At 38.6% G+C, this 26109-nt stretch overlaps 1 protein-coding gene across 1 annotated transcript in view; it reads right to left on the bottom strand.

Annotated features, from left to right (window-relative positions):
- The window catches only part of LOC114654701 (interleukin-6 receptor subunit beta-like), a 128212-nt gene that overhangs the window by 42562 nt on the left and 59541 nt on the right, over positions 1-26109 (bottom strand). Inside the window, exons 3-5 of the mRNA XM_028805413.2 lie at positions 7769-8056; positions 6971-7091; positions 731-891 (exon numbers count right to left, since the gene is read on the bottom strand). Coding sequence (XP_028661246.2) covers positions 731-891; positions 6971-7091; positions 7769-8056 — 570 coding nt within the window. The remainder of the gene's footprint in view (positions 1-730; positions 892-6970; positions 7092-7768; positions 8057-26109) is intronic.

The following is a 26109-nucleotide window of genomic DNA, read 5'->3' as shown; positions in this document are numbered from 1 at the left end:
GCACTAAAGCAGATGAAGTCACAGAAAGTTAGAATGGATGACCATTTTAAATTAACTGACAATAGGCCTAAGCAAGTGACTCCAGCTTGTTAAGAGCTTATCTTGTTACCAAAGTGGTTCATTAAGTACTGCATGTGATGAAACGGGAAAAGTGGGGGCCATTTTAATTGACATAAGGCTATTAATGGTCATTTTTTTAAAAAAAAGTTGGTCAGACCTGATTCACTCTAATGCATTAATTCCACAAAGGGCAAGATCAGGCTGGAATTGAGGCAGCAGCTACTAACCATCGGTATACTTGGCTCCCATGTTATTAAAATGCACATCATAGCTAAACACATTTGTTTCCTTTTGCTTTATGCAAAATCTAAATCAGGACATCACTTGTTACCATATTTATGAAATGTGTAGAAAACACATTTCAATTATATTTAATATGAACAAATATCCGACTTGTAACATAAAAGTTCAACCTGCAATCATATATTTGATGCAAACAATTATTGATAAATAACAGCTTCAATTAGGTAATAGGTATGTGTGTATAATTATATTAATACCATCAATCAACAACAAAGGCAGGCTTTGTACACCATGTACAAGCAGCAACACAACTAAATTGTCAGTGCAAATAAAACTGACATGCTGATGCCAAAAATGAACAGAACAAAGATGCTGTTACTACACAGTTTCTTACACAGATAACTTATAATTTGCTTCAAGAGTTTACCTGTGTTAAATGAATTTATGTTCACAATGTCGGACCAAGCTTGACCAAACTCGTTTTTAGCCACCACCATTATGGAATACGTAGCAGTTAGATAAAAATCTTTATAACAGCAGGAGCAGCAGAAGGTGTTATTCGACAAACAAGTATCATTCTTGTCATTGCTGCAAAACAAGCAACAGGACAAATAAAGATGTTAAGTCTTCACCTTTTATAAGAGCTTACAACATATTATGCTATATAACAATGTGACAAAAGAAATGCAATAGAACATTGGAGACTGTATTTGCTGAATGGATAAAATGTGCTTTATGATTGTGAAATATGTGAATTGGAAAAAAGTGAGATACTGTATATGATATTTTAGCATCAGATGATACTGCCTAGAAGATATAGTTATTAAAATTTCCTAAGCATATAACCGTCAAAGCAAGATTAAATCAACACTCTGGGTATTTGAATCTAATGTATTACTGAACATCCATCCATCCATCCATCCATTTCCCAACCCGCTATATCCTAACTACAGGGTCACGGGGGTCTGCTGGAGCCAATCCCAGCCAACACAGGGCACATGGCAGGAAACAATCCTGGGCAGGACAATTACTGAACATTCAAGTCTTAAATAAGACAGTAGCCTGACAGAACTTAAAACTACATTATACTAATTTTATATATACATGAGTGTGTTTTTCCAATATATTTCACAAAGATGTTAAACAATACAGTAATAAATTAGGCATTGACCAATTTTCTGTAGAATTTTGGGTTTAAATAACAATATTCACTTTTTTGATTGTGTTTTTGATTGTGAGGAAATGGGAAAAACATTCTTTTTCCATAGTGAAATAGACTTGTTTTTTTCTTCACAGCAGAATACAATACTTCAGGACATAGCTAAAACTGATTTTTTGATTTTAATTACTTAATACTTCACCAATGCACAGACACACTCAGTAGAATGTTATGATGTTTTCTATATTTCTAGCTTAATTTCTTTATTTGCCACCTCGCTGTGCTGTAGAAACTGCTTTACAAGTCTGTTAATTATTAGTCTACCTGTAGTGGTCACATTTAATTTAAAAATAGCTACTGAACAGCTTTTTGGGAGTAAACAAAAATAAGCTAATTATTCAATACCAAAATGAAAATGTGGCAAATTACTTATGACCAAAGTTAAAAACAGACTCTTTCAAATCTTACATCTACATTTCAAATACAACTCCTCTCATCTCTCTCTCTTTCTATTATACAGTATATATATATATATATATATATATATATATATATATATATATATATATGTAACCACCCACACAATTCAGGTCGGGACTCAGACTATGAATGCAATAAATATATATATATATACACATTCATACATACATACATATATATACTGTATATTGTGGCAGATGATTGGGGTTCTTACCTGGCCGGGATGCCTGGAGGGACTGGAAAAGGACAGGAATAGCATCCAGGTCACGAGGGGGCAACAGCCCTGGACTAGCAGGGGACCACGGGAGAGAAACAAAGGGGTTCTGGCCTGTTTGGACCAATGGCCTCTGCCAGGGGGTGCCTCAAACCTCGTGGGACAAGGAGACCTGTTACTTCCGCCACACCAGGCAAGATGGCAGATGAACCTGCCAGGGACGCCCGGAGTGCTTCCGGTGCAAAGGGCAGCACTTCCACCACACCAGGAAGTGCTGCCGGAAGGTTGTCACCAGCCACCTGGAGCACATCCAGGCAGGAATAAAAGGCACCGCCTTACTACAGTCTGGGAGCCAGAGTCGGGAGTGGGAGTAGGACAAAGCTCCCAGGAGGAGAGTAGAGGCAGCTAAGGACTGAGATAGAAAGAAGTTCATTGTGGAAATTATTGCGGTGTGCTTTGTGTGGTGTTTGGGACTGAAACTTGTGTATTATGGTGCTTAATAAACGTGTGAGTTTTATAAAGACGTGGTTTCCGACTGGTGGTGTCCAGGCAAGTTTCATAATATACATACATACATATATATATATATATATATATATATATATATACATACATTCACACATATATATATATATATATATATATATATATATATATATATATATATATATATATATATATATATATATATATATATAGTATATACACACATACACACACACACACATATATACAGTACATAATCACATAACAGGACAGTTTACACAAAATAAATAAAATACAAGCATATGATCTAAAATGGCACATGGCAAGTACAGTAAGAGACAGACACAGGGTTTAAAATTTCATTAAAAGGACATGTTAATAGTACTATTGAACAATTTGAGTCAAAAATAGATAACGTTCTTGAGCAAACTCTACTGATTTTAGACATCTTACACATTTGTCTAAAAGCTGTTATAAGTCACTTCCATAATTACACCATGGATTTCACTCATAATATTACGATTATGCATCAGGAAACAACAAGCTGTGTTAAGCTAAATCACAGATTTTTGTGAAAATGCTGTCTGCGACCAAAGAGCACTGTTTTCCATTCTAAGGCAGTTATAATAGCGTAACATGCACTATACAAATATTTTTAAAAGAATTTCTGACAAAACAAAAACAAATTTGTTTAGGTTCTCTAATAATCTGAAAACATGAAGTTGGATGGATTGGCATTTCTATGTTATCTCAATGCTAATCGATGCGTTGTGTACACGAGTGTGCTCTGAGATGGACATTCCCACTGAGGGTTTGTTCCTACATTCTGCCGATGTTAATAGGATAATTTTCCACAACCCTGCTTCTTTGCAAAATTGATTCAGTGCTATCTGAATTAAAAACATAATAACGGAGAGGCTTGTGAGACATTCTAGAGTTAAAAACAGGAAGCGTTCAGAGATGCCATCATGATGCAAACACTTTTTTTAAATCATGTAAAATGCAAACACAATGAAACCTTAGATCAGCTTGTGTTGATTTGTTGAATGTTTTACAGATTAATATCTGTAACAAACAGCAAATCACTATTTTACTGCATTTCAATTAATCTGAAGTGCACTATGCACATATTGCAAAAATAGTTTGATTAAAATGTCAAATGAATCCATCCATCCATTATCCAACCCACTATATCCTAACACAGGGTCACGGGGGTCTGCTGGAGCCAATCCCAGCCAACAGAGGGTACAAGGCAGCAACAAATCCCAGGCAGGGCATCAGCCCACCGCAGAGCACACACACACCTACACACACACACACACACACACACACACACACACACACAGTAGGGACAATTTAGAATCGCCAATGCACCTAACCTGCATGTCTTTGGACCGTGGGAGGAAACTGGAGTACCTGGAGAAAACCAACGCAGACACGGGGAGAACATGCAAACTCCACGCAGGGAGGACCCGGGAAGCAAACATAGGTCTCCTTACTACGAGGCAGCAGCGCTACCACTGTGCCACCGTGCCGCCCTATCAAACGAATATTTAACAAAAATACTAAACGTACTGAAGAAGCACCAAGAGGAACACACCAGCTAAGATGTTATGCACAGGCAGTAATCCATTCCAGGTGCTGCCAGAACAAAGAACATGAAGCATTGCTGCTGGTCTCTCATTTACATAATCTGAGACACCGCAAATCTTCACAGGTATCACAAATTAAACATTTATTATAACAAGGGTAATACTTATGTGATTAGCAAGTGGTCTGTCATTATTGAGTGGATGCCTTTATCCAAAGTGGCTTAGAAAAAGTTATTATACACAAAATCGCCTTGATTGATAAGTAGCAAAGGGTACCAATTCCAAAAAAGTTGGAACACTTTCTAAAACTGCAATAAAAACTAAAATCTTTAATTTGGTAATTCACTTGAACCTTTATTTAACAGGCAAAAGAACAAAGAAAAGATTTTCAGTGTTTTCGATGACAAACTTAATTCTCTTTGTTAGTCATAAACACAAAAGACAAAATTCTAGAGTAGAACATTAAAAACTTATTACAATGGTTAGTCTGAAGATGAAAGAAAGCTAGCAGGACATCACCCTAGGGTTGGCTGCTGATAGCATTAATGCAGCTGTAGAAGAATGAAGCTTGACGATGCTTTGTGAGGAGGACTGTTTTTAAGAGCTACATGTTCTGATGAGGTTTAAAGTTCATGCGCGTATTCTAAGCGACAGGACATACATTAGAGAGTTTGCTGGCACTATGTTGGCCAAAGTTTGCACCAGCAACTATGATCATGAAATATTTACTTTAATTGGGTTGGGGTTGAATTCTGTTTTGTTGGGGTTTGTCTTTTATGTTCCTGATTTCTTTTTTAGCTGTTTTTTTGTTTTCTTTTTTGTCTAGTTTGACTTTTAAGTAATTTGTTGCATAAGTTTGACTTGATTGTAGTCAATGTTTTTTTCATGAAGTAAACTTTTTTTAAAAATTGTATGCTTTAATGTACATCATTAAATATTTCTGGACTCTTAACTATTGTCACTGCTTCATTCATGAATGTATATATAGTCCAGATTATAAAATCACATCTAAATATGTAAAAAAGAATACTTATATTTACATATGGGTACATGAACCTCATTTACTGGTTCATGTGAAAGACTCAAATATATACAAAGAAACATATTCAGATTAGTGCTTGGAGAAGCCGTCTTTCATGAATCCTGTTTATCTAGTCTACAATGTACCTTCCCTTGGTTTTAATTGCTCATGGCTACATCACTATGAGAATCTTAATGTGTTGTGCTTATTTTGGTTGGATGAAGCACAGCTGAAACTGGCAGGCTGAGAGATACTTGTTTTGCTTGGCCCATGCATCAACTGAGGGAACACACTGGTCTCAGAGGAAATGTTTGGGTCCAACCAGGTCACCCCTTTAAATCTTTAAAATGTCCAAAATAAACAGGCACTCGATGGCACGTCAAACAATAACAAACAAATAGCAGAACAAAAACAAAAAGTTAACAAGAGGATTTAGGGTTCTGCTAATGTGGTCATTATTCGGGTGGGAGCGCTGCTCTTTGGTCTGCTTTTTCTGGAATAAGGCGACCCTTGCCTGAAGCACCTCGGCTTTATAGTGGAGGGACCAGAAGTACGGGAGTCACCCTCAGTGTGCAGTTTCTCAGGGCTGTGGGAGGAAAAAGTGATGTGTCCCTTGTGTCCTGGAGTGGTATGCATACCTCCGATGAGCCCGGAAGGCAAACCACAAGTGAGCATGCGCAACAATCCATACATACGGTTGATTTGCTTTACCTCAACTACAAATAATGATTTAATAATGTGGTACACATCTATATGACCACATGTTTGTCTGCTGTTAAACGTTTGTCCTTTCAGAAAACATTCCTAGTCACAACTCTGAGCAAAGATATGTTTCATTGTTACCACAGCACAAATTATAATTGAACTAGATTTATATGAAATTCTGCAAAAGTGTGATTTACTGAAGCTCTCCTCATAGTGAAGCATTTCATCTTTGTATCAGCAGGAGTCCAAGAAACTTTTAGTGTTACTCAGAACTACAGGTTGCAAATATTTTTCATTTCAAATTGCATTATTGCCTAATATTAAAAAACAGCACCCTTGTAGTGCTTATAAACTCCTCAATATTAATTAGGATTTTTGTTTCTCTTTAGCCTTACAATGTACAGCTAAGTGGTGGAAGGAACTGTTTTTAAGCTTCAGCCAGAAGAAGGTGAAGAAGGAGCTGAGTCGGAAGGCAAGCTGTCGATTTACTAGTCGATCTATGTCTCTAACCTCAGCTATGGTCATGAGCTTTTGGTAATGACTGAAAGAATGAGATCATGGGTACAATCGGCTAAAATGAGCTTTCTCTGCAGAGTGGTTGACCTCTCCCTTAGAGACAGGGGGAGAAGCACAGACATCTGTTAGAGACTTGGAGAAGACCTCTGACCCTCCTCATTGAGAGGAGCGAATTAAGGTGGTTCAGTCATCCGATGCCTCCCTGTGGACATTTTCCATGCACGACCAGCTGGGAGAAGACCCCAGGGAAGACTCAGGGCTTGCTGGGGGGATTATAGCTCGCAGATTGTCTGGGAACGCTTTGGGTTTCCACAGTATGAGTTGGCAAGTGGCTAGGGAAAAGGACGCATGGACCTCACTGCTAAGATTGTTGCCCCCACAACCTAGTCTCAGAGAAGCAATGGAACATAAATGAATGAATGAATAAATTAATATTTGAACATATAAAATATTTGGCTGAAATGAAATCAGATACTGTGTTTTATGACACTTACTATTTTCTGTAAACAGTGTAGTCTGTATGAACCCCAGGTCTTCTTCCTGAATTCCAGTAGCATGTAAAACTTGTCCGAAACAACTGAACACAGTAGATATTTGTAGGCTTATCAGGAGGCACTGAAATAAATTGAACAATTTTAATACAGTGTTAGTGAAACATGCCTGCGAGTCAAGGACTGTTTAACTGTGACTTTAAGGTTAGATGATCAAAAACTTCATCTACAGAGCATTAATCTAACTGCCTTACCTTAACCTTTCTTGTTTCTAGTTGTCTGTTTTATTTCATTCTGTCTGTTATTAGATGCAACTGAGAAGGCAAATTTCATGTTTTCTTGTGTAGACATGACTAAATAAAGAAACCTTAAACCTTAAATAGCTAGCTACAGTACATATTTAATTAGACTGAATAGTATTTATATAAATATAAAAGCATAAGTATATTTAGAATATATAATATTTATATAAAAAAATACTTTTTAAAAACCACGCTTATATTAAGTTAAAAAGTGTACTAAAAAGTAGAAAATAAGTCTCTCATACATCACTTGTAAAATAAAAGCGTGGGTGCTTTTGCTAAGATTTTAAGAAGTGTTTTTTGAATGTTGATTGATGAAAAGCGCCCATGCTTTTCTATATCTTCTAATTTTGTGAATTGGAATGTATTTATGATATAATAATGACTGATAAACATGCAGTCTTTTACGGCTCTCTACTTCTCTGCATACTGTATGCTGCAATGCATTTCCTGAAAAAACAGACTGCAGTATTAAAGTGGTACATTATACAGTACTTACATTCTGATCTAATATGCACTCCACCAAGAAGCATTTCGGTCCCTGGAGCACTGATGTGACAAGTCACCTCCGCTACATTAGATGTAAAGTTTCGAATAATCACACTGGAAGAATTTTGATCTGTGATTGTGTACTGTTCTTCTGGTATCTTCAAATTATTAAGTTTCCAAAATATATGTTTTACATTAATTTCATGCAAAGGACATGGAGTCATGTGAGAATTTCTAAATATTACACGCACATCTGACCCACTTTTCACAACAGACTTCTCAGGGTAAATGTCACAACCTGTGAAGAGAGAAAAAATTACTGTTTACTAATTTTGCAGTTTAAAAACAAGACATTATCATGTTTGTCCCCCCATTTCCTAAATGAAAGCAAAGATTTGATTCTGGTCCATGCAGGCCTACAAAGGGTTCAAACTAGGATTACAGTGAACGGGTGCCATGTCTGTCGCACTTCATGTCCACTTACTGTCAAATTCTCACTATAGTTGCCACACAAAGGCACTCAGTGTGGTTTACTTTGACAAGTCCTACTTCATACCTTATGGACTATGCAGACTGTAAATAGGATTAAAAATGCTCAGAAATTAAAATAAGCAAATGAGAATTAGAATCAGAATCTAAATCACTTATATTCGCCAGTACTTAATATACAGACATTTAACTTTGTAGCTTTACAACTGCTTATAATATAATACAACATCACACATAAATAACATAATCTAAGCATATATAAAAAACAGTTGCAGAACGGTGTAATTATAAAGAAGATGTGCAAATGATGACATGCATTACAACATTAGAACATTACAACAATCTACGTAGACGAGAACAGGCCATTCAGCCTAACAAAGCTCGCCAGTCCTATCCACTTAATTCCTCTAAAACAACATTGTCTAGTTTTGAAAGTCCTGCTACTTGGTAGCTTATTCCGAGAGTCTATGAAGATGAAGGTATGAGTGTATACATACACACACCTTCATACAGTAAAAGCGATAACACATTAGTAAGCAAAAAAGGCCAGTTAAATTACTGGTTTGCAAGGGCAATGGTCCTGGGAAAGAAATTATTTAGGTTTACTTTTAGTTTTAATTGACCTAAAGGATTTACCAGAGAAGAGTTTTTGGAACAAGTGATGATGTGACTGAGATGTGTTGTGATGGACGGCCAGCAGCTCGACCCAGTCCGGATGCCCCTGGAATAAAAGGATGGGGGAAGGCAGCGACTTGCCAACACTGCTTCCCCCAAGACGATAGATGGCAGCTTCCCTGGACTGCAACGGTGCCCCGGATGCCTGCAGGGTACTATGGGACTTGGAGTTCGGCAGCACAGCCCTTCAGGGTACCGTGGGTGCCGCTGTGGGAAGTTTGTGGGAAATAAATTCTCACCTAGCCCGGAAGTACTAATGGACTATGACAATGGAAACCATGAAGTACTTCCGGGCCGATTGAAAACTTGAATTCTCCAGCTGACCCGGAAGTGCTAGTACGTCACATGGGAGGAAGAAGAGAAGCACTTCCAGGTCAAGGACTATATAAAGGACTGGTAGAGACCCAGCAAGTGAGCCGGAGTTGGGAGGGAGTGTGACAGAGATGCTGGGAGGAGAGGAGGAGAAGTTTTGTATTTAGTATTGTGTTTATTGATTGTGTTTATGGTGGTGGAGGTGCTTTGGGGCACTGTAAAGAAGAAAATCAAAACACTTCTGCGTGCTTTTAAACTTGTGTCTGCATCTGTCTGTTGAGTTTCACGGGGCAACAGCGCCCTCAAGCGTCCACTTATTGACAGAGTCCGTGGTGAGTCTTCTGACACATTTAGTAACACAAGATACTGTACTGTATATACAAGTCTGCAACAGATTGAAGAGCACAGCCAATTATTTCCTTTCATTTTTCCTTGGACCATTGCTGAACCAAATCAGACAACAATGGAGAATGTGATTACACTTTCAATTATGGCTTTGCAAAATGGTACTAAGATTGGCTGGGAAATATTTACCGTATATACTAGCATTTAAGTTATTAATTTATAAAGTCGGTCGTATAAGTCGAATGCAGAAAACTCACGCTATTGGTCCAAGAGATTATGATATGCTAACGCCCACCTGAGAGAGTAACCACGGAGCACACTGCCTTTTTTTTCTATGTATTGTGCCTACATGACCACACAGTAATACCCAAACTATTCCGAAGCGATGTTTGTTTGTTTTGTGTGTTTTGTATCTCGCACCATTTATGGTAAGAGCATCCCTAATCTACGATGGAACATTCGATCAGAAGAAAATATGAAGCTGGTTTTAAATCAAAAGTCGTTGAAGTGATGAAAGAAATTGGCAACTACGCTGGTACAACAAAATTCGATGTATCTGAGAAACTGGTGCGAGACTGGAGGAGGCAAGAAGATGTAAAAAAAAAATTAAGTGTCGCATTTTTAAACGGGTGTATAAATCAGGGTCTGATTTTATGATCGATTTTTGGGTTTCAAGACCCAATTTATATGCGAGTATATATGGTAATTTCTTTAGTTGATGTAAAAAGTATAACTGCTACTGAGCCTTCTCAGCGATGGAAGTGGCCCCAGCTATCAATGTTGTATTCCAAAATTTGAAGGTTTCCATCATTTTTACTGAGGATCATTAATTTCTAGTGGGTGAGGTTATAACTGCTGTTTATGAAACTCAGTTGCCGTTTTCACTGTCTTGGTGGTATTAAACACTGAGTTTTTGGTTGCACAGCAAGACACAAGATGAGCCACCACTTCCTGTAAGCTGTTCCATTACCATTAGTAATAAATTCATAAATCTTGGTTTCATCAGCAATCCTAATGATCTTTACTGATAGATCAGGGTACCAACAGTCATTGGTGTACAGCAAATAAAAAAACAGGATGAAAGTACACAGCCTTGAGGGCAACTGTGCCAATATAGAGTCAGTCTGAGAGATGGGAACCCAAACGTTCATACTGTTTGCAGTTTGTCAGAAAACTGTAAATCCATTTAAAGGGGGAGACATACAGTTCAGTTTGTAGAAATTTACTTAACAGGGACAATGGCATTAATTACTGAACTGAAGTCTACAAACAGTATTCTGGAATACGAAATTCATTTCTTAATTTCTTTCTGTACAAAGTGGTCTTGTTTCTGAAACATTGTTTGGTTGTATTTGTGAAATCTAACAATTTTATAATTATATGTTAGTTGTAATGCCTTTTAAGCATAACTGGACAGCTAAAAGAAAGAAACAGTTTTCTGACAAGCAAGCATGTTTCACTGATAAGAACAGCTGTCTTTCTTTGATGTTTCCTTACTCTGCCAGGGTCTTTAGGAGAGTCTGTTAAGTGCCAGTTAAGGATGTGGAATTTATGATGGGGGCATGAGTGACACAAAGCTGCCGCTTCAAAACCTCGTTTAGAAAAGGGACATCTTTGAATGCCAGCTGCTGCATTTCGATACTCTGTCTGTGATGTCAGGAACAGGGATTTAGCTGTATATGCTCAGTATATAGGAGACAGGAAAACTTTAGATTTTATGAGTCCCTGGAAGGGTCACAGGATGAGCTTAGAAGAATGATTACTCCTTCCCCTCCAGGAAGGAAGCATTAGGAATGAGAGACAGGGTTTAGAGCCTCAATGATAAGAGAACAATAAAAAGTCAGACGCTGAGATGGCTAGAGAAACAAAGAGAGATGACTAGAAATCCATCCAGACAATGATCTAGCAACAGAGAGAACTGACCCGAAAGAAATGATGTCCTGACCAGAGACTTTGCGTAACTATTAAGACTAAGTGCAGCCTAGAATCGACATACACATATTGAAGGTGTTGCTGATCTTCTACTTTCAGAACTGTAGGGTGATCCAGGTTGAACTGGTATGAAAATCCACATCTCTATTTGCTTTTGTTTCACTAGTTATAATATTTAAAACATTAACATTTATTAAGCTTTCTTTCCTGCTTGTATGTTCTGCTCTGTGTTGTCAATGAGAAGCTAAGAGACTGAGCTCTTTTCTCATCTACGTCAATCAGGTGTGAGGGAGAGAGAACACTCACAATAGAGAAGCAACAGAACAATCACACCTGGGTGAAGTCGGAAGATAGCAAGCACACTATAGTTTTGGGAGCAAGTGCATTGCAACTATGAACTGTTTATCCCTTGTGGCACACGGGCGGGTCCCGTGCCCGGCTGTGACGCCTCTGCGCTGGAAGATCTGGGGGAGGGAGAGTATCCAGAGCATTATCTCCCCAGGAGAGCTGGTTGGCAGCTCCCATGGGTTGAAGCAGTGCCTCTGACTCCCGCAAGTCTCCATGGGAGCTGGAGTTTGATACAGCCCTGTTGGGATCTGTGGGCGCCTCCAGGGGAGCTGCTGCTGAGCCCTTATGGACAGCTGTTCTGCCACACCCGGAAGTGCTGCCGGAAGTGGGTCAACAAGCGCCTGGTGCACTTCCAGGTGCCTTATAAAAGGAGCCAGCAGCCACTACTCCATGAGCCAGAGTCAGGAGGAGGTAGACTAAGCTTGCCCGGAGGAATGGAAGAAAAAGAAGGAGAGAAAGAAGACAAGAGTTTGGTGATGTGCTTGGTGACCGTGTTGTGCTTGTGGGAAATGGGGGAAGGTGTTTCCCATGACGAAAAAGAAAAATAAAAAAGTGTGTGCTTGCACTTGTGCCTCTGCGTCTGTCTGTGTCGGTTTTGGGCATCAGGAGTGCCCTCTGCAGGCCACACCCTAAAGTTTAGTAAGTGTATGAATGCAGCAATGGGAGAAGTAACAAAAGCGTAATAATACAAATGTATTATACAGGAAAAGAATCTGTGAATTTAATAAAAGTTGATTCATGTCTTAAGGAAACGTGTCTCAAAAGCTTTTCCCACAATGAGACATCAACAATTTCGCTTTCTCAAAGCAAACCACAAAGTAAAATGCAAACAGCATATTCAGCACATGACACTCAAGCCCCAAATATAACTGTAAACAAACATATTGCATGTATTATCTTTTCAATCATAACTAATACTTAAACATGTTAATACACAAAAAAATTTAAATAAAATAAGTAGCAAAGAATAGATTGATAGAAAAGGATATCTCTATGGTCAGCAACAAAATGGCAAAGATGTCATGCAAAAGCTAAAATAAACATTTTCTTATACAAATTTTTTTTTGCTAAGCCTTAAAGTCTTCTCAATTGTGTAGGTCAACTCACATTAGACTTTATTTTTCCACAGCATGCATTGAAGAGGATGGCCAAAAAAACAACACATGCAGGACATTCATTTTACTGTTTTTATAACAGACTATATACCATGCTAAACAATATGCGGGTCAAGGTTTAAAGTTGAACATCTGGATTTAGATTAGTTTACTCCAGGAAAATTATGTTTCCCTTCACTATCTTCCTTGGTCGCATTGAATAAAATCCATTCATCCATCTTTTATATGAATCTGTGTTTTCTTTTAGGAGAGCCCAAATCTATTCCTGCAGCAACAATATAAAGTTATAAACCAGATGTGAATGGGACATCTCTCATTTATTGTGTATAAACACAGAAAACAAATTGAGGTTAAAAACAAGTTTATTAAATAAAACATTTAAATAAAGGAATGTTTACAAACTTGCATTACCATTTTTTAAAATGTATTCATGAGTAGGGTTATGTGATTGCAGTCTTTAAAAAAATAAAGTGATAGATTGCTCCTATAACTGCATATGGCTTATAACTCTGAAACCAGATTCCCATCAATTAAGAAGTTAAATGAGGAAATTACAAAGCATAACATAATCAGGCATGGTCAAATGCCCATAATATCATCCATTCATCTTCTAACGTAATTGCTAAATTAACTATTGCAGTAGATGGTGCCTATCCCAGTAACACCAGGCCTAAGGCAGGAAACACCTCTGGACTCGTCACCAAACCATAATACTGATCATTTGTAATTAGAGTATGACAAAGAATAAAACAGCATAATTGCCATCTCTGCTCTTTGACTTAAATGACGCTCCTCCTAGAGCAGATTATCTGAAATGTAATTGAAGTTAAGATATTTAAGTTAAGCAGTATTTCAACTTAACACAATACATTAGATATCCATCATCAAGCATTATTGCTCTTCAAGATTAAATATTGCTCGAATCTTCTTCTTTCGGCTGCTCCCGATAGGGGTCGCCACAGCAGATCATCTTCTTCCATATCTTTCTGTCCTCTGCATCTTGTTCTGTCACACCCATCACCTGCATGTCCTCTCTCACCACATCCATAAACCTTCTCTTAGGCCTTCCTCTTTTTCTCTTGCCTGGCAGCTCTATCCTTAGCATCCTTCTCCCAATATACCCAGCATCTCTCCTCTGCACATGTCCAAACCAACGCAATCTCGCCTCTCTGACATTGTCTCCAAACCATTCAACCTGAGCTGACCCTCTAATGTACTCATTTCTATTCCTGTCCTGTATTCTTCATCACACCCACTGCAAATCTTAGTATCTTTAACTCTGCCACCTCCAGCTCTGTCTCCTGCTTTCTGGTCAGTGCCACCGCCTCCAACCTGTATAACATACAGTAGCTGGTCTCACTACCGTCCTGTAGACCGTCCCTTTCACTCTTGCTGATACCCGTCTGTCACAAATCACTCCTGACACTCTTCTCCACCCATTCCACCCTGCCTGCACTCTCTTCTTCACCTCTCTTCCAAAATCCCCATTACTCTGTACTGTTGATCAAATTAATTAATTAAATTAAATTAATAATGTTGATTAAATATTACTTGAATGCTCAGTAAAATCCATCTCTCTCAGGAAGCCAGTGGAATCCTTAAAATCTTTATTATCTGATCAGACTTTGTTGGGAAGGTGATTATTCCTTAATCATACAGTTGCCTTCATCATTCTCAGCCTCGTGACAAAAAAATAAAGAAGAAATTGGGTGGGACTGAAAATTGCAAGTGGGAGAGAGGTTGATGACAGCATTACAGTGCATAGATTTCTATCCACAATATTAATATTTGATTTGCAGTTTTTGTAGTCAATAAAAAATTAATGACATAAAAAATAAACACCACCCAGCTTTGAGTCAATCAACTGAAGTCAAACCAGCCACTAAAAGTATCAAGAATTAAATATCACTTCTCCTTGGCTCAGAAGTCAGGCATTTAACATCACAGCTCATCCCTGTATTAATCAACCCTTATTTTATAAAGAACCTTAAACAGAGCACATCATTAAAGGGAGCTTTATTAAGCAAAGAAGAATAGAATTCAAAGTAGCAAGATAACAAAATACAAGCAATACCATAGAGCAGCTGTTAGTGCTGCTGTTATCACACATTTGAACCACAGTCCTAGGTTCAAATGCCACTTTAGAATTTGCACATTTTCCCCCTTTCTACACAGGTTATTCTCTACATATTCTGTCACCTCCCAATGACAGGTGGATTAAATGGTTTGACCTTGTGAGAGTGACTGTGTACTGCGATGGTCCAGCACTACTCTTGAAGAGGGTTCAGAGAAGTCAAGTTTTATTTAAGAGAATAACTCAAAAATTAAAATAACCTGAACTCTGGTCAGTGCAAAATCAATTTCCCCAGTTTTTCAAGTCAAATCCTTTAGGACAGGCCACGTCACGTAAGAGCCCAATTGTGATCCTGCTGAATGTTTATTTCCAGGTTAACTAACCAACACAAATAAGCCACACAGTTAAAGTCATTAACCCTACTTTAGTGCCTGGATCTGTTAAAACAATTGCCTACTTCTGCACTGATTTATCTAATGGCTTTTTGTGCCCCTTCTCTTTCCCACTGTGTCCTTTGTACTTGACAAATGCATAGGCAATAGTGGGATACGCACAAGGCCAGCACCACCATTAAGGTGAATTAGGCATTTGCCTAGGGTGCAGATCATAAGGGGATGGGGGGGACTCAGCTGCATGGATTAGCTACTGAACCGTTGGTTGGTGCTTTAATAAGCTTAGCCTAGGGTGCAAAATAACCTAGCATTGGCACTGGGTATGCACACAGTAATCTGCCCATAATTTGTAGTGCTTTGTTCTGCCTTCAGTGTTTCTGATGTTTGTGTCTTTTTGTGTTTTTAATCTTTGCTATGATTTTATTCAGTTTTCTTTTTCTTTATGTTTCAGAGAATCCGAAAAAATATGTATTAATCCCAAAGGAAATTATTTAAGTACATTCCTGTCTATGACCTTCTGCCTGTTTTTAGACTCTACTTGTATGTTTTGCCTTTCAGACTCGTATTGAATTGCTGTGCCTGCTCATTTATAACCTTCTGCCAGGATTTGACCATTTGTTTGGATTAAAGAATGCTTTGTAGAAATGCCCCTTTATGTCATATCTGTTACATGTTAGTTCTTGCAGATTGTCACTCCACCCTAGCCATGTTTAAGATGACTTTCCTGAAGCCAGCGCTGAACTGATACATTGTGCAAGTGCATGCAGCAGGCCGATATGTGCCTGATATTTACCTCAAAAGCTTAACTCTTCCATGACTGCTGAGAAACCAATTTAAGTGAAACAAATTTTAAAAAGTACAAGGCTAGAAATGGGTGTTGGAAAGGGCATTCACAAACTGAACAGATACAGCTAATTTATTTATCGTTCATTTTCAAAAGTTAGGTCTGTCAGGGAAGGCAAACTAGACCTACCACATTCAAACTTGCTGATTAATCAGACGCAGTGGCAAACTATTAAAATCCTGAAAACAATTTACCTTAGCCTTTAGGTTCACTTTTGATTCACGTCTAATTTATTCATTTTAGTCTATAATGTGAAGTCTTGTTTGCTTCCTTTAGAAGACCCCATGCTTGTTTACTAAAATGTACAAAGCTGTAAATAATCTATTTGGAAATACAGCATTTACTGTAGTTTTTTGTTATTTTGTTAAAGACTATGGGGCTTTGCCCACTGCTCGCTTCGCTTGCCCACATCCTCCCCTGCCCCCCGGGGGTGTGCTACGCGCTAGCCACATCACGTCACTGCCGCTTGCGTTGTGAAGGGCGGGGGGGCCTGAATGCATGCTAAGGAGATGCGGTCGGATCAGCTACTGGCTTGCTGCTGCTGCTGTCGAGCTGCGTGTTCAGCTTGTCGCACTACGTGTCAATCATTTAAAAGTCTGAGCAGCGGCTGTCCTTTTGTCTCACTGCCTTGTCTCGCAGGACGTTAAAGTGTCTCCAAGAAAATTACATATCATCTCCTTCCAAGCCTTCCAAGATTTTTTTATACTAGTGCTGATCTTTGCATGGCAGTTAGGGACATAATTAAACAGCAGTATGGAAGCAGGGGTAGGAAATACGTCAGCAAAGCTGCTTTGAGATTTCTGACAAATAAAATGAAGTGCCTGTGCTCCAGTAGCAAACACATAGATCATCTATGATAGATGTGAACAATTTTAATAATAATAATAGTACAAGTGTGCTACTGACAGTTATGCAACTCAAGCGATAGATAGATAGATAGATAGATAGATAGATAGATAGATAGATAGATAGATAGATAGATAGATAGATAGATAGATAGATAGATAGATAGATAGATAGATAGATAGAGAATTAAAAGCAAAGAAACCTTCTGACTTTGCTGTCACAGTCACAGTGAGGCATTACTGTGGATTTCTACTGGTGAGGGGACGCTGGCGCACGCATGTTGTTGCCGCTCCTCCCTGTAAACAACACTTCTCACAAAATTCGCCTAATTCTACACTTTCTTACGTTTGTTTTATTTCTTTTATTGTACGTATAGTTCGTGGATACAGCTGACTCGAATTGTATGGATTTGGCTTATATTTACAGATTTTATGGACTCTACTTTGACTGGGAATAGCTGAGTCTGTGGATCACGGGACGAGAACCTTCAAGCATTTCTTTGTGCCTGGCAATCTAGGACCTCGGGATGATCTGTCTCCGTGATTATATTTAATTCGCTTTGCTGATCTGCTCCCGTTTCATCTTATAGTACTATACGACTGGGAACTGATCTGATGTTCTTATTAACCTGGCTTTTGGCTCCGGGGCGATCACGCCTGAAATTACCAAGCATTACATTTTGTGACTGTGTATTGGAACCTCCAACTCCTGCTACCTCCTCTTGCTATGCTTTCTGCTGATTGCTATGGCTGCTCACCTACGCTACCACACCCGCCAGTCCTACCGGTTCCACTCTGCTGTGCTGCTTCTCCACTGCTATTCAGATAAGTATTACTCAGCATCATGCTAAAATACTCTCATGACAAACTCCTTCTTATTAAACAGTTTGTCCAGAGCAAATGGTCTGACTGCAACATCCTAAAGGACGCCGGTATTTTGCAGCGCCCGAAATATATACATCGCGGGTCAGGTCGCCGCCACCGCCGGGCTGCGAATGAAAAGACCACCGGCAGCATTTGCTCAGGAATACGCCGTCCTTCTTATGACCCTGGAAATAGAATTGTCAGTGTGCCAAATTTGCATTATGTGGGAATAAACCCTGATTGCGGCTCTGTGCAGAAAGAAGCCTCATTATGTAATATTGCACTGTTTAACTCGAGGTCTCTTAATGGCAAAGCATTGGTGTTGTCAGAACTCATCACTGACACCAAACTTGATATTCTGTGTCTAACGGAGACTTGGAAAAACCAAACGAATTTGCGTCTCTCACAGAGGCGACTCCAATTGGTTTCACTTTCCACTCAGAGCCTCGCAGCTCAAGACATGGCGGCGGGCTGGCAGTAATTATCAGAGAAGACTTAAACGTTAAAAGAATCCCAATTGACTGCCCATTGTCTTTTGAGTGCCTGGCTCTTAAACTAACAACGGAATCAGGTCCTGTCTCACTCATTGTTCTTTATCGTCCCCCAAAATACAATGCATCCTTCTTATCCGATCTGATTGAACTTTTGACCCACCTAAGCTCTTACTCTCAGAGAATTATCCTTCTTGGTGATTTCAACATCCATATTGACACCCCCACATCTAAACTGAGAAATGAATTCCTGTCCTTACTGGACTGTTTTGACTTGACACAACATGTTGATTTTCCAACCCATTGTGGCGGTCATATATTGGACCTGATCTGCACTTCTGGACTATCTGTTGCCAACATTTACAGCACTGATTTGGGACTCTCTGACCATAAAGCAGTATTTTTCACTGTCTCATTACCTCTCCCACCTCTTACCTGTAAACGACAAATTTCTTACAGAAACCTTAAAAATATCTGTCCCTCTATCCTTTCTGGATCCATTTCTGATCTTTTACTGTCTGCACCTATTCCATCAACACTAGATAGTTTTGTTGACCACTATAACACAGCCCTTCACTCAGCATTAGATAAAACAGCTCCTTTAAAACATAAGGAGGTTTCCTTTAAACACTCAGCTCCTTGGTATAACTCAGAATTGCGATCTATGAAAGCAGCTGGCCGACGCCTTGAGAGAATGTCACGTAAGACTGGCCTCACCGTGCACATCCAGGCTTTCTCTGACCACCAAAGAGCTTACAGAGAAGCACTAACTTCTGCCAAGAACACCCATTATGGCAGAATAATAGAAAGTAGCCATGATAACCCAAGGGTTTTGTTCTCTGTAGTTAATAAACTACTCGAACCCGCATCTGGTCCAACTACCTCTTCTACTGAAGTCTGTGAGGAATTCCTCCACTTTTTCCGTAACAAAATTAAAGATCTAAATAATTCAACCAACATAAATACATCATCTGTTTATATCTCTCCCTGTTTTCCCACTCCATCCAGCTCCTTCTCTAAGTTCTCACCAGTCACATCTGCGTTTGTTAATGACCTGCTTTATAAGATGAGGCCGACTACTTGTGTACTGGACCCCATCCCCACCACACTACTTAAATCCTGCCTTCATGCCATAATCCCGACTGTTACAACAATAATAAACTCATCCCTTGACACTGGCTCTGTGCCGCTCACTTTTAAAATTGCTTCTGTAACCCCAACGTTAAAAAAGTCTGGCCTTGATGCTGACAATCTTAACAATTTCCGGCCTATTTCCCACTTACCTTTCCTGTCAAAAGTTCTTGAGCGTGTTGTAGCTTCCCAACTCACCAATTACCTAACCTCTAATAATTTGATGGAACCCTTTCAGTCTGGTTTCAGAGCGCGGCACAGCTGTGAAACTGCTCTGCTATGGGTAACCAATGATTTGCTTATGGCAGCAGACTCTGGACAAACCAGCATATTAATTCTGTTAGACCTCAGTGCAGCATTTGACACTGTTAGACATGAGATCCTACTGTCCAGAATGGAGAACATGCTGGGTATCTCAGTGGTTCAAGTCCTATCTGACTGATAGGCAAGAGTTTGTTAGTCTTGGCAACAGTAGATCCAGCTCAGCGCCAGTCACACAAGGAGTCCCTCAGGGCTCTGTCCTCGGTCCTCTGCTTTTCTGTATTTATATGCTTCCCCTTGGCCATATTATCCGTAGTTATGGATTGGGTTATCATTTTTATGCAGATGATACTCAGCTCTACTTCAATGTTAAAAGTGGAACTTCATCAGAGCTTTCTCAGCTCACAACCTGCCTTAGTGAAATTAAAACCTGGATGGAGCAGAACTCTTTAAAATTAAATTGCAATAAAACTGAACTCCTGCAAATTGGGACTAAAATGCAACTTAATAAAATGAGCTCCTTCCCAGTCCATCTTGGCAGTGATCTCATCAGACCTGCCTCTACTGTAAAAAATCTTGGTGTCATTTTTGACTCCTCCCTCACTTATTCCGCCCACATAAATCACATTAAGAAACTTTCTTACTTTCACCTCCGTAACATATCCCGTGTTCGCTCCTTCCTCTCCTTCTCTAATGCTGAGAAACTTGTCCATGCTTTTATCACATCCCGCATCGATTATTGTAATTCCCTACTGGCAGGTGCCCCTTCTAATCTTATATCACAGCTCCAGCTTATTCAAAACTCAGCTGCAAGAGTCCTTACTCAAACCAGCAGCAGCGAGCACATCACACCCATCCTGCTCCGCCTTCACTGGCTCCCTGTGTCCTACAGAATCGAATATAAAATCCTACTAATAACCTACAAAGCTTTAAATAACCTCGCGCCAAACTACATCAGTGACCTTCTCCATCACTATGTGCCTGCCCGCCCACTAAGGTCCTCTGATTCTGGTAATCTTGTTGTGCCCGTCACTAATCTACACTCCATGGGTGACAGGGCCTTCAGCTGTATAGCGCCCAGACTCTGGAATGACCTACCAAAATTAATCAGGTCAGCTGACTCCATGAATTCTTTTAAAAAACAACTCAAAACTCATCTGTTCAGGAAGGCTTTTAGCTCTACTTGACTTTATTACCTTTCTCTCAGTTTACTTCTCTGTCAAGATGCTCATGTAACCTGTATGTGTGTGCGAGACCATCAATTATGTTGTCTGTTTTTTTTTTTTTTTTTCAGAATTTACTGTCTTAATCTTCTTTGTTTATTTATCTGGTTTGTACAATGCTATATACTGTATATTCTGCCATTCTTTATTTATTCTGTAAGTGCCTTGAGCATGGGAAAGGCGCTATATAAATAAAATGTATTATTATTATTATTATTATTATGCAGGCGTACTGTTTTTGCTATAAAGGAGTCCCAGTCTTGTTTCGTTGGCTAGAAGTCCTCCATTGTTCGTAATGGCACTCAGTTTTGTTTTAATTTTTTCCTTTGCTATAACCTCCAGGGGGTCCAGAGTGTGTCCAATACTTGAGTCTGCCCTTTTAATTAGCTTGTTGATTTGGTGGGCCTCTCTCAAAGTGATGTTAACAGCCAAGCACACCACAGCTTAGAAAACTGCATTGGCCATCACTGAGTTGTAGAAGATGTGAAGGATATCACTTCCCAAATTAAAGGAATGCAGTTTCCTAAGGAAAAAGAGCCTGCTCTGCCCTTTCTTATACAGTTGTGCTCTGTGACCAGTCCAAACTGTCATTAATATGGATCTCCAAGCACATGTAGGAGAGAACCACCTCTACATCCACTTCTTGAAGAGTGACTGCACATAGAGTCTCTGTGGTTCAGTGAAAGTTAATAGCCATTTCCTTGATTTTGCTGAGATTAAGTTGCAGACAATTCTCTTTGCACCAAGAAGCAAAGTTTTCCAACTAACTCCTATATTCTGTCTCATTCGCTTCATCAATACACCCCATAAGTGCAGAATCACCTTAGAATTTCTGCAAGTGACATGACCTGTTGTTATATTTATGGTCTTATATGTACAGAGTAAAGAGAGAGAGTCTCACAAACTTTGGTCTGCCTGACAGATAGTTCATTATCCAGGAACACCATGGGCTCATCCACCTGCATATATCTGAGTTTACCTCTTAACAGAGATAGTTGGATGGTATTAAACTACCTTACATTACTGTGCAGCACCCAATAGAGTGACTTTTCTCCCAGCATGCCCATGGGTTCAACTCTTGTTTTGTATTTCAAATTGCACACAAATGGCTTTCATACAGCACACTGCAGACATATCTTCTCTGATGATGCAGACAACTTTTAGTATGTGCATTCACAACTGGTATGGTATGAACTGCTAAGTTTTAAAAAATAAAGTATATCCACAGTGATTAAATAGAATTTTAAAAACTTCCATTGACTGAACTATGTAACCCCAATCTAAATTCAATTTAGCCAAACCACTTCTATCCTGCACTGCTCCAAAATAAGACATCTGTAATAATCACGTCTGTTGAAAAATACCGTCAGCCAATTTATGAGAAGTCATTATAAGAACAGTGATAAGATAAGATTTATTAACTTTGAGGCAAATTAAAATGGTCTGGCAGCGGGGAGATGTAGCTTTGACTTCCCATTTCGGTCTCTTTTAGGTTAGGGTAATGTTATGATTTCTGATAACAATTTAACTCTTACATCCTGCATTTTGAAACAGCATGTACTCAGTGTGGAAATTTCTCATGACCACATCTGAACCCAGTACACAGAGATTCAGCCATCACCTGCAAACAACTAGTGCTCTTGAGGAGAAATTAGTTTATTCACATGAGTAAGACATCCTTGTTGAGAAGTCCTGCCATTGCTTCATATTGCTTATTTTAAAAATAAAGTCAGCATTTCTGGAAGTACTTGTTCCTTTTTAGAACAACAAAAACAGCACAACAACAGTGACTCAGTAAAGGCCAAGCCACGGTGGACGTGCAGAAATTAACAGATGTATTTCAAAACAAAACCACACGGGTCCTGTTTGTGATACGATGGCCTACCCACTATGCTGCTGCTCCATCACGTGCTTGAAGATGTAGGAGCTTTAATGTTGTCCATGGGAATTAATTTAAAAAGGTACACTGACAAATCCAGGAATCCCTACAACAAAGCTCAAAATTGCCTGTCTAAGAAAAAGGTGGAAGAGAACGGAGAGACGTTGATACGACAGGAGAAAAAAAATTGTAATAGCTGGACTGCCACTTAGTGTTTTTCCCCATTAGGGATGACTAAGGAGTCAGTAGTTCCAGAAAGATTTGGATTTTTGAGACTATAACAATATTGATATGTGGGCAACAAAGATGGTCAATTACCAAAACACTGTATACTGTAATGCTTTTCTTTAAAGGATTAATTTTTCTATTAAAAACATGAATGAAAAGAAAGACATTAGGTGTATTATGTTTCCCTATAAAAATGTTTTACATTTTCATATAAACATGTTAAATAAAACTTACTATTTGTAAGAGCAATTTGTTAGTTAGTCAGGTTATACTAAACTGAGATAAGTTTTTTCCTAATTATGTTAAAATGTTATATATATTTTCCTCATTAAGTTAAAATGTTATATATATTAGTGCGCAGTTAATGGAACGTTCTTTTATAACCCCTACAAGCCAACTTGTAAACAGAATATTCTAAATATTTCTTGTCATTCTGATCCGACCTTGCAGCTGGTAAGTCATGGAAGGCAAACATTTTCATAATGTACTGAATAAAAGTTTGCCATAGGAAAGTAACACAACTTTTAAGTATAAAACATAACTGAAGTTCAACATGAGAAAGATAAGATTGTAATGAAACAGAAAGGAAACTTTTGTTTTGTTTTGTTTTGATTTTCATTTTGCATGTGTAATAACTTTTTTCTAATTTTTTGTGATTTGTTCTTTTTAAAATTTTCACTAATCGTTTTGAAAATGAACTTTTTTCAAAGTGGACTGTGGAATTTGACTCATGCTGAATCCTAACTTACCAACTCAGTAGGTGCTCAATTCTGGGAAGCTGGAAAAGATATGGCTACACTATTAATGCCCATTGCAAAAACTGTTACGGTCTTTAGAAAACGGTTTCACAATACTGAAAGCAGGCACGCACTTTAACTTGAACCTTATCAGTACATTTACTTAGCCCTCCCTTTATTTTTAGAAATTAAAAGCAGAAATAATAAATTATTTGAAAGACGGGCGTATTATTTTATCTACAGAAAATATATAAACAAGTCAATGTATCAGAAAGGATAAATTGTGAAATCTGTAAAAATTGAACACACTAACAGATGGAAAGCTGAAATCAATTTGTAAAAACTGAAAATTCTAGGAAAAAACGAAGCATTTTTTTGAAAAATAGAATAGAAACTATGTTTGTTCATGAAAAAAATCTGCAACAGAAAACATAAAATTATTTTTTAATCCAACTGCTGAAAATGGGAAAAAAATGTAAGATCACCTCCTGAAAGCAAGTGGAAGCATAATTCCAATTTAGAATATATTAATTGAGTTACACTAAATTACAGGTAAAGATAAATAGCTCACATATGCAACTCTGCTTAATCCAAATCAAAGTGATATTGAGCTGGTGCCCATTCAACAGCACTGGTAGGGCATTGGATCATTGCAGGGTCCACATATGCACACATCCACACATACGCTCAGTTGAGATGTCTGTTTAACTTACACTGTGCATCTTTGAGGATGTGCGAGGAGCATTGGAGCACATGAACAAAAATCAAAGAAGACATGGGAGAGCCTGCCGACCCCACATGGCCAATGATTGGTCACTGAAATCGAATCCCAGAGGATGGGTCTCAATGAAGTAACACCGCAAATACAGCCATACCTCTCTTCAAAAAAATATTAAAAATCGGGAGTGGTCTCCCATAGACTTTCTCGTATACTCAGATATGGGGATGAATATTTGAGGAGTAAACCACAAGGCAATGATTATATTTTTATATTATTTACATTAAAGAACCATCAACGACAAATCAAATCAAATTAATAACATATTGAACAATTATTATAAAAGTAAAGTTGAATAAATCGGACTCTGTAGCTGCATAAATAAAAGGTTCTGGAGTACCAGTTCTGAATATCGGAAATAGCTCATATGTTGATAGAAACCTACGTTTTGTACCTAATACTTGTATGCAAAATTTGGTTGACCTAAGTGAAAGCGTACTCAAGTTATTGTGTTCACATACACATACACACATACAGACACACAGACATAATCGAGATTTCATCAAAATCTTGAAATCGAATATTTGGACGATTACAATATTTTCCCTATGAGAAAGTAAATCGGACACAGGGAAGTCTAAAATGTCAAGATTCATCAAAATCTTGAGGTCGAATTTTTGGATGATTACAATACTTTCCCTATACTTCGTATACGAGAAAGTAAAAAATGACAAAATGTATTTCTAATTCTCTTCTCAGCAAGAAAGTAAAACAGAACCACAGGTGGAGTGGTGGCTCTGAGGCTAGGGATCTGCACTGGCAATCGGAAGGTTGCTGGTTTGAATCCCGTAAATGCCAATAGGGACTCTGCTCTGTTGGGCCCTTGAGCAAAGCCCTTAACCTGCAATTGCTGAGCGCTTTGCGTAGTGAGAAAAGTGCTATATAAATGCAAAGTATTATTATTATTTACTGAATCTTCTATCTTAAAAAAAGTCTGATCCCATAAAATCAGTTACATTTGCAGCAGTCTCACTGCATGAACTTTCATAACCCCCAGATATGCAGGCATAAAAGTCACATAATGGGTTTGTTGGATTTCTCACAGACTTATACAGGGCCAGGAAGGAAATGTAATAAAAACTGGACTGCCTAAATAAATACAAAAATAAATAAATGCACACACTATGAAAATAGCATAATAAACCTGCTTTCCTTTGAAGAGTTTCAATGTCATAACAGATAGAGTATCAGTGCAGGTTCAACTGATATCAGTACATCAGGACACACCAAAATATCAGTGGATATATCAGCTGTAGAAGGAGAACTAATATCCCGGCCGGGGAGGAGCATGGGTTACCTGGACGGGAGGTCCGAGAGAAACAATGGATGGATTGGTCGGCTGGGTGGAAAGATAACTCCATGTACAGACGGTTCATTATCAAATGAAA

This window comes from Erpetoichthys calabaricus, chromosome 7 (genome assembly GCF_900747795.2).
Source record: "Erpetoichthys calabaricus chromosome 7, fErpCal1.3, whole genome shotgun sequence".
Taxonomy (NCBI): Eukaryota; Metazoa; Chordata; class Cladistia; order Polypteriformes; family Polypteridae; genus Erpetoichthys; species Erpetoichthys calabaricus.
The sequence above is the reverse complement of the archived record's forward strand: the minus strand, read 5'-3'. Positions and strand labels throughout refer to the sequence as shown.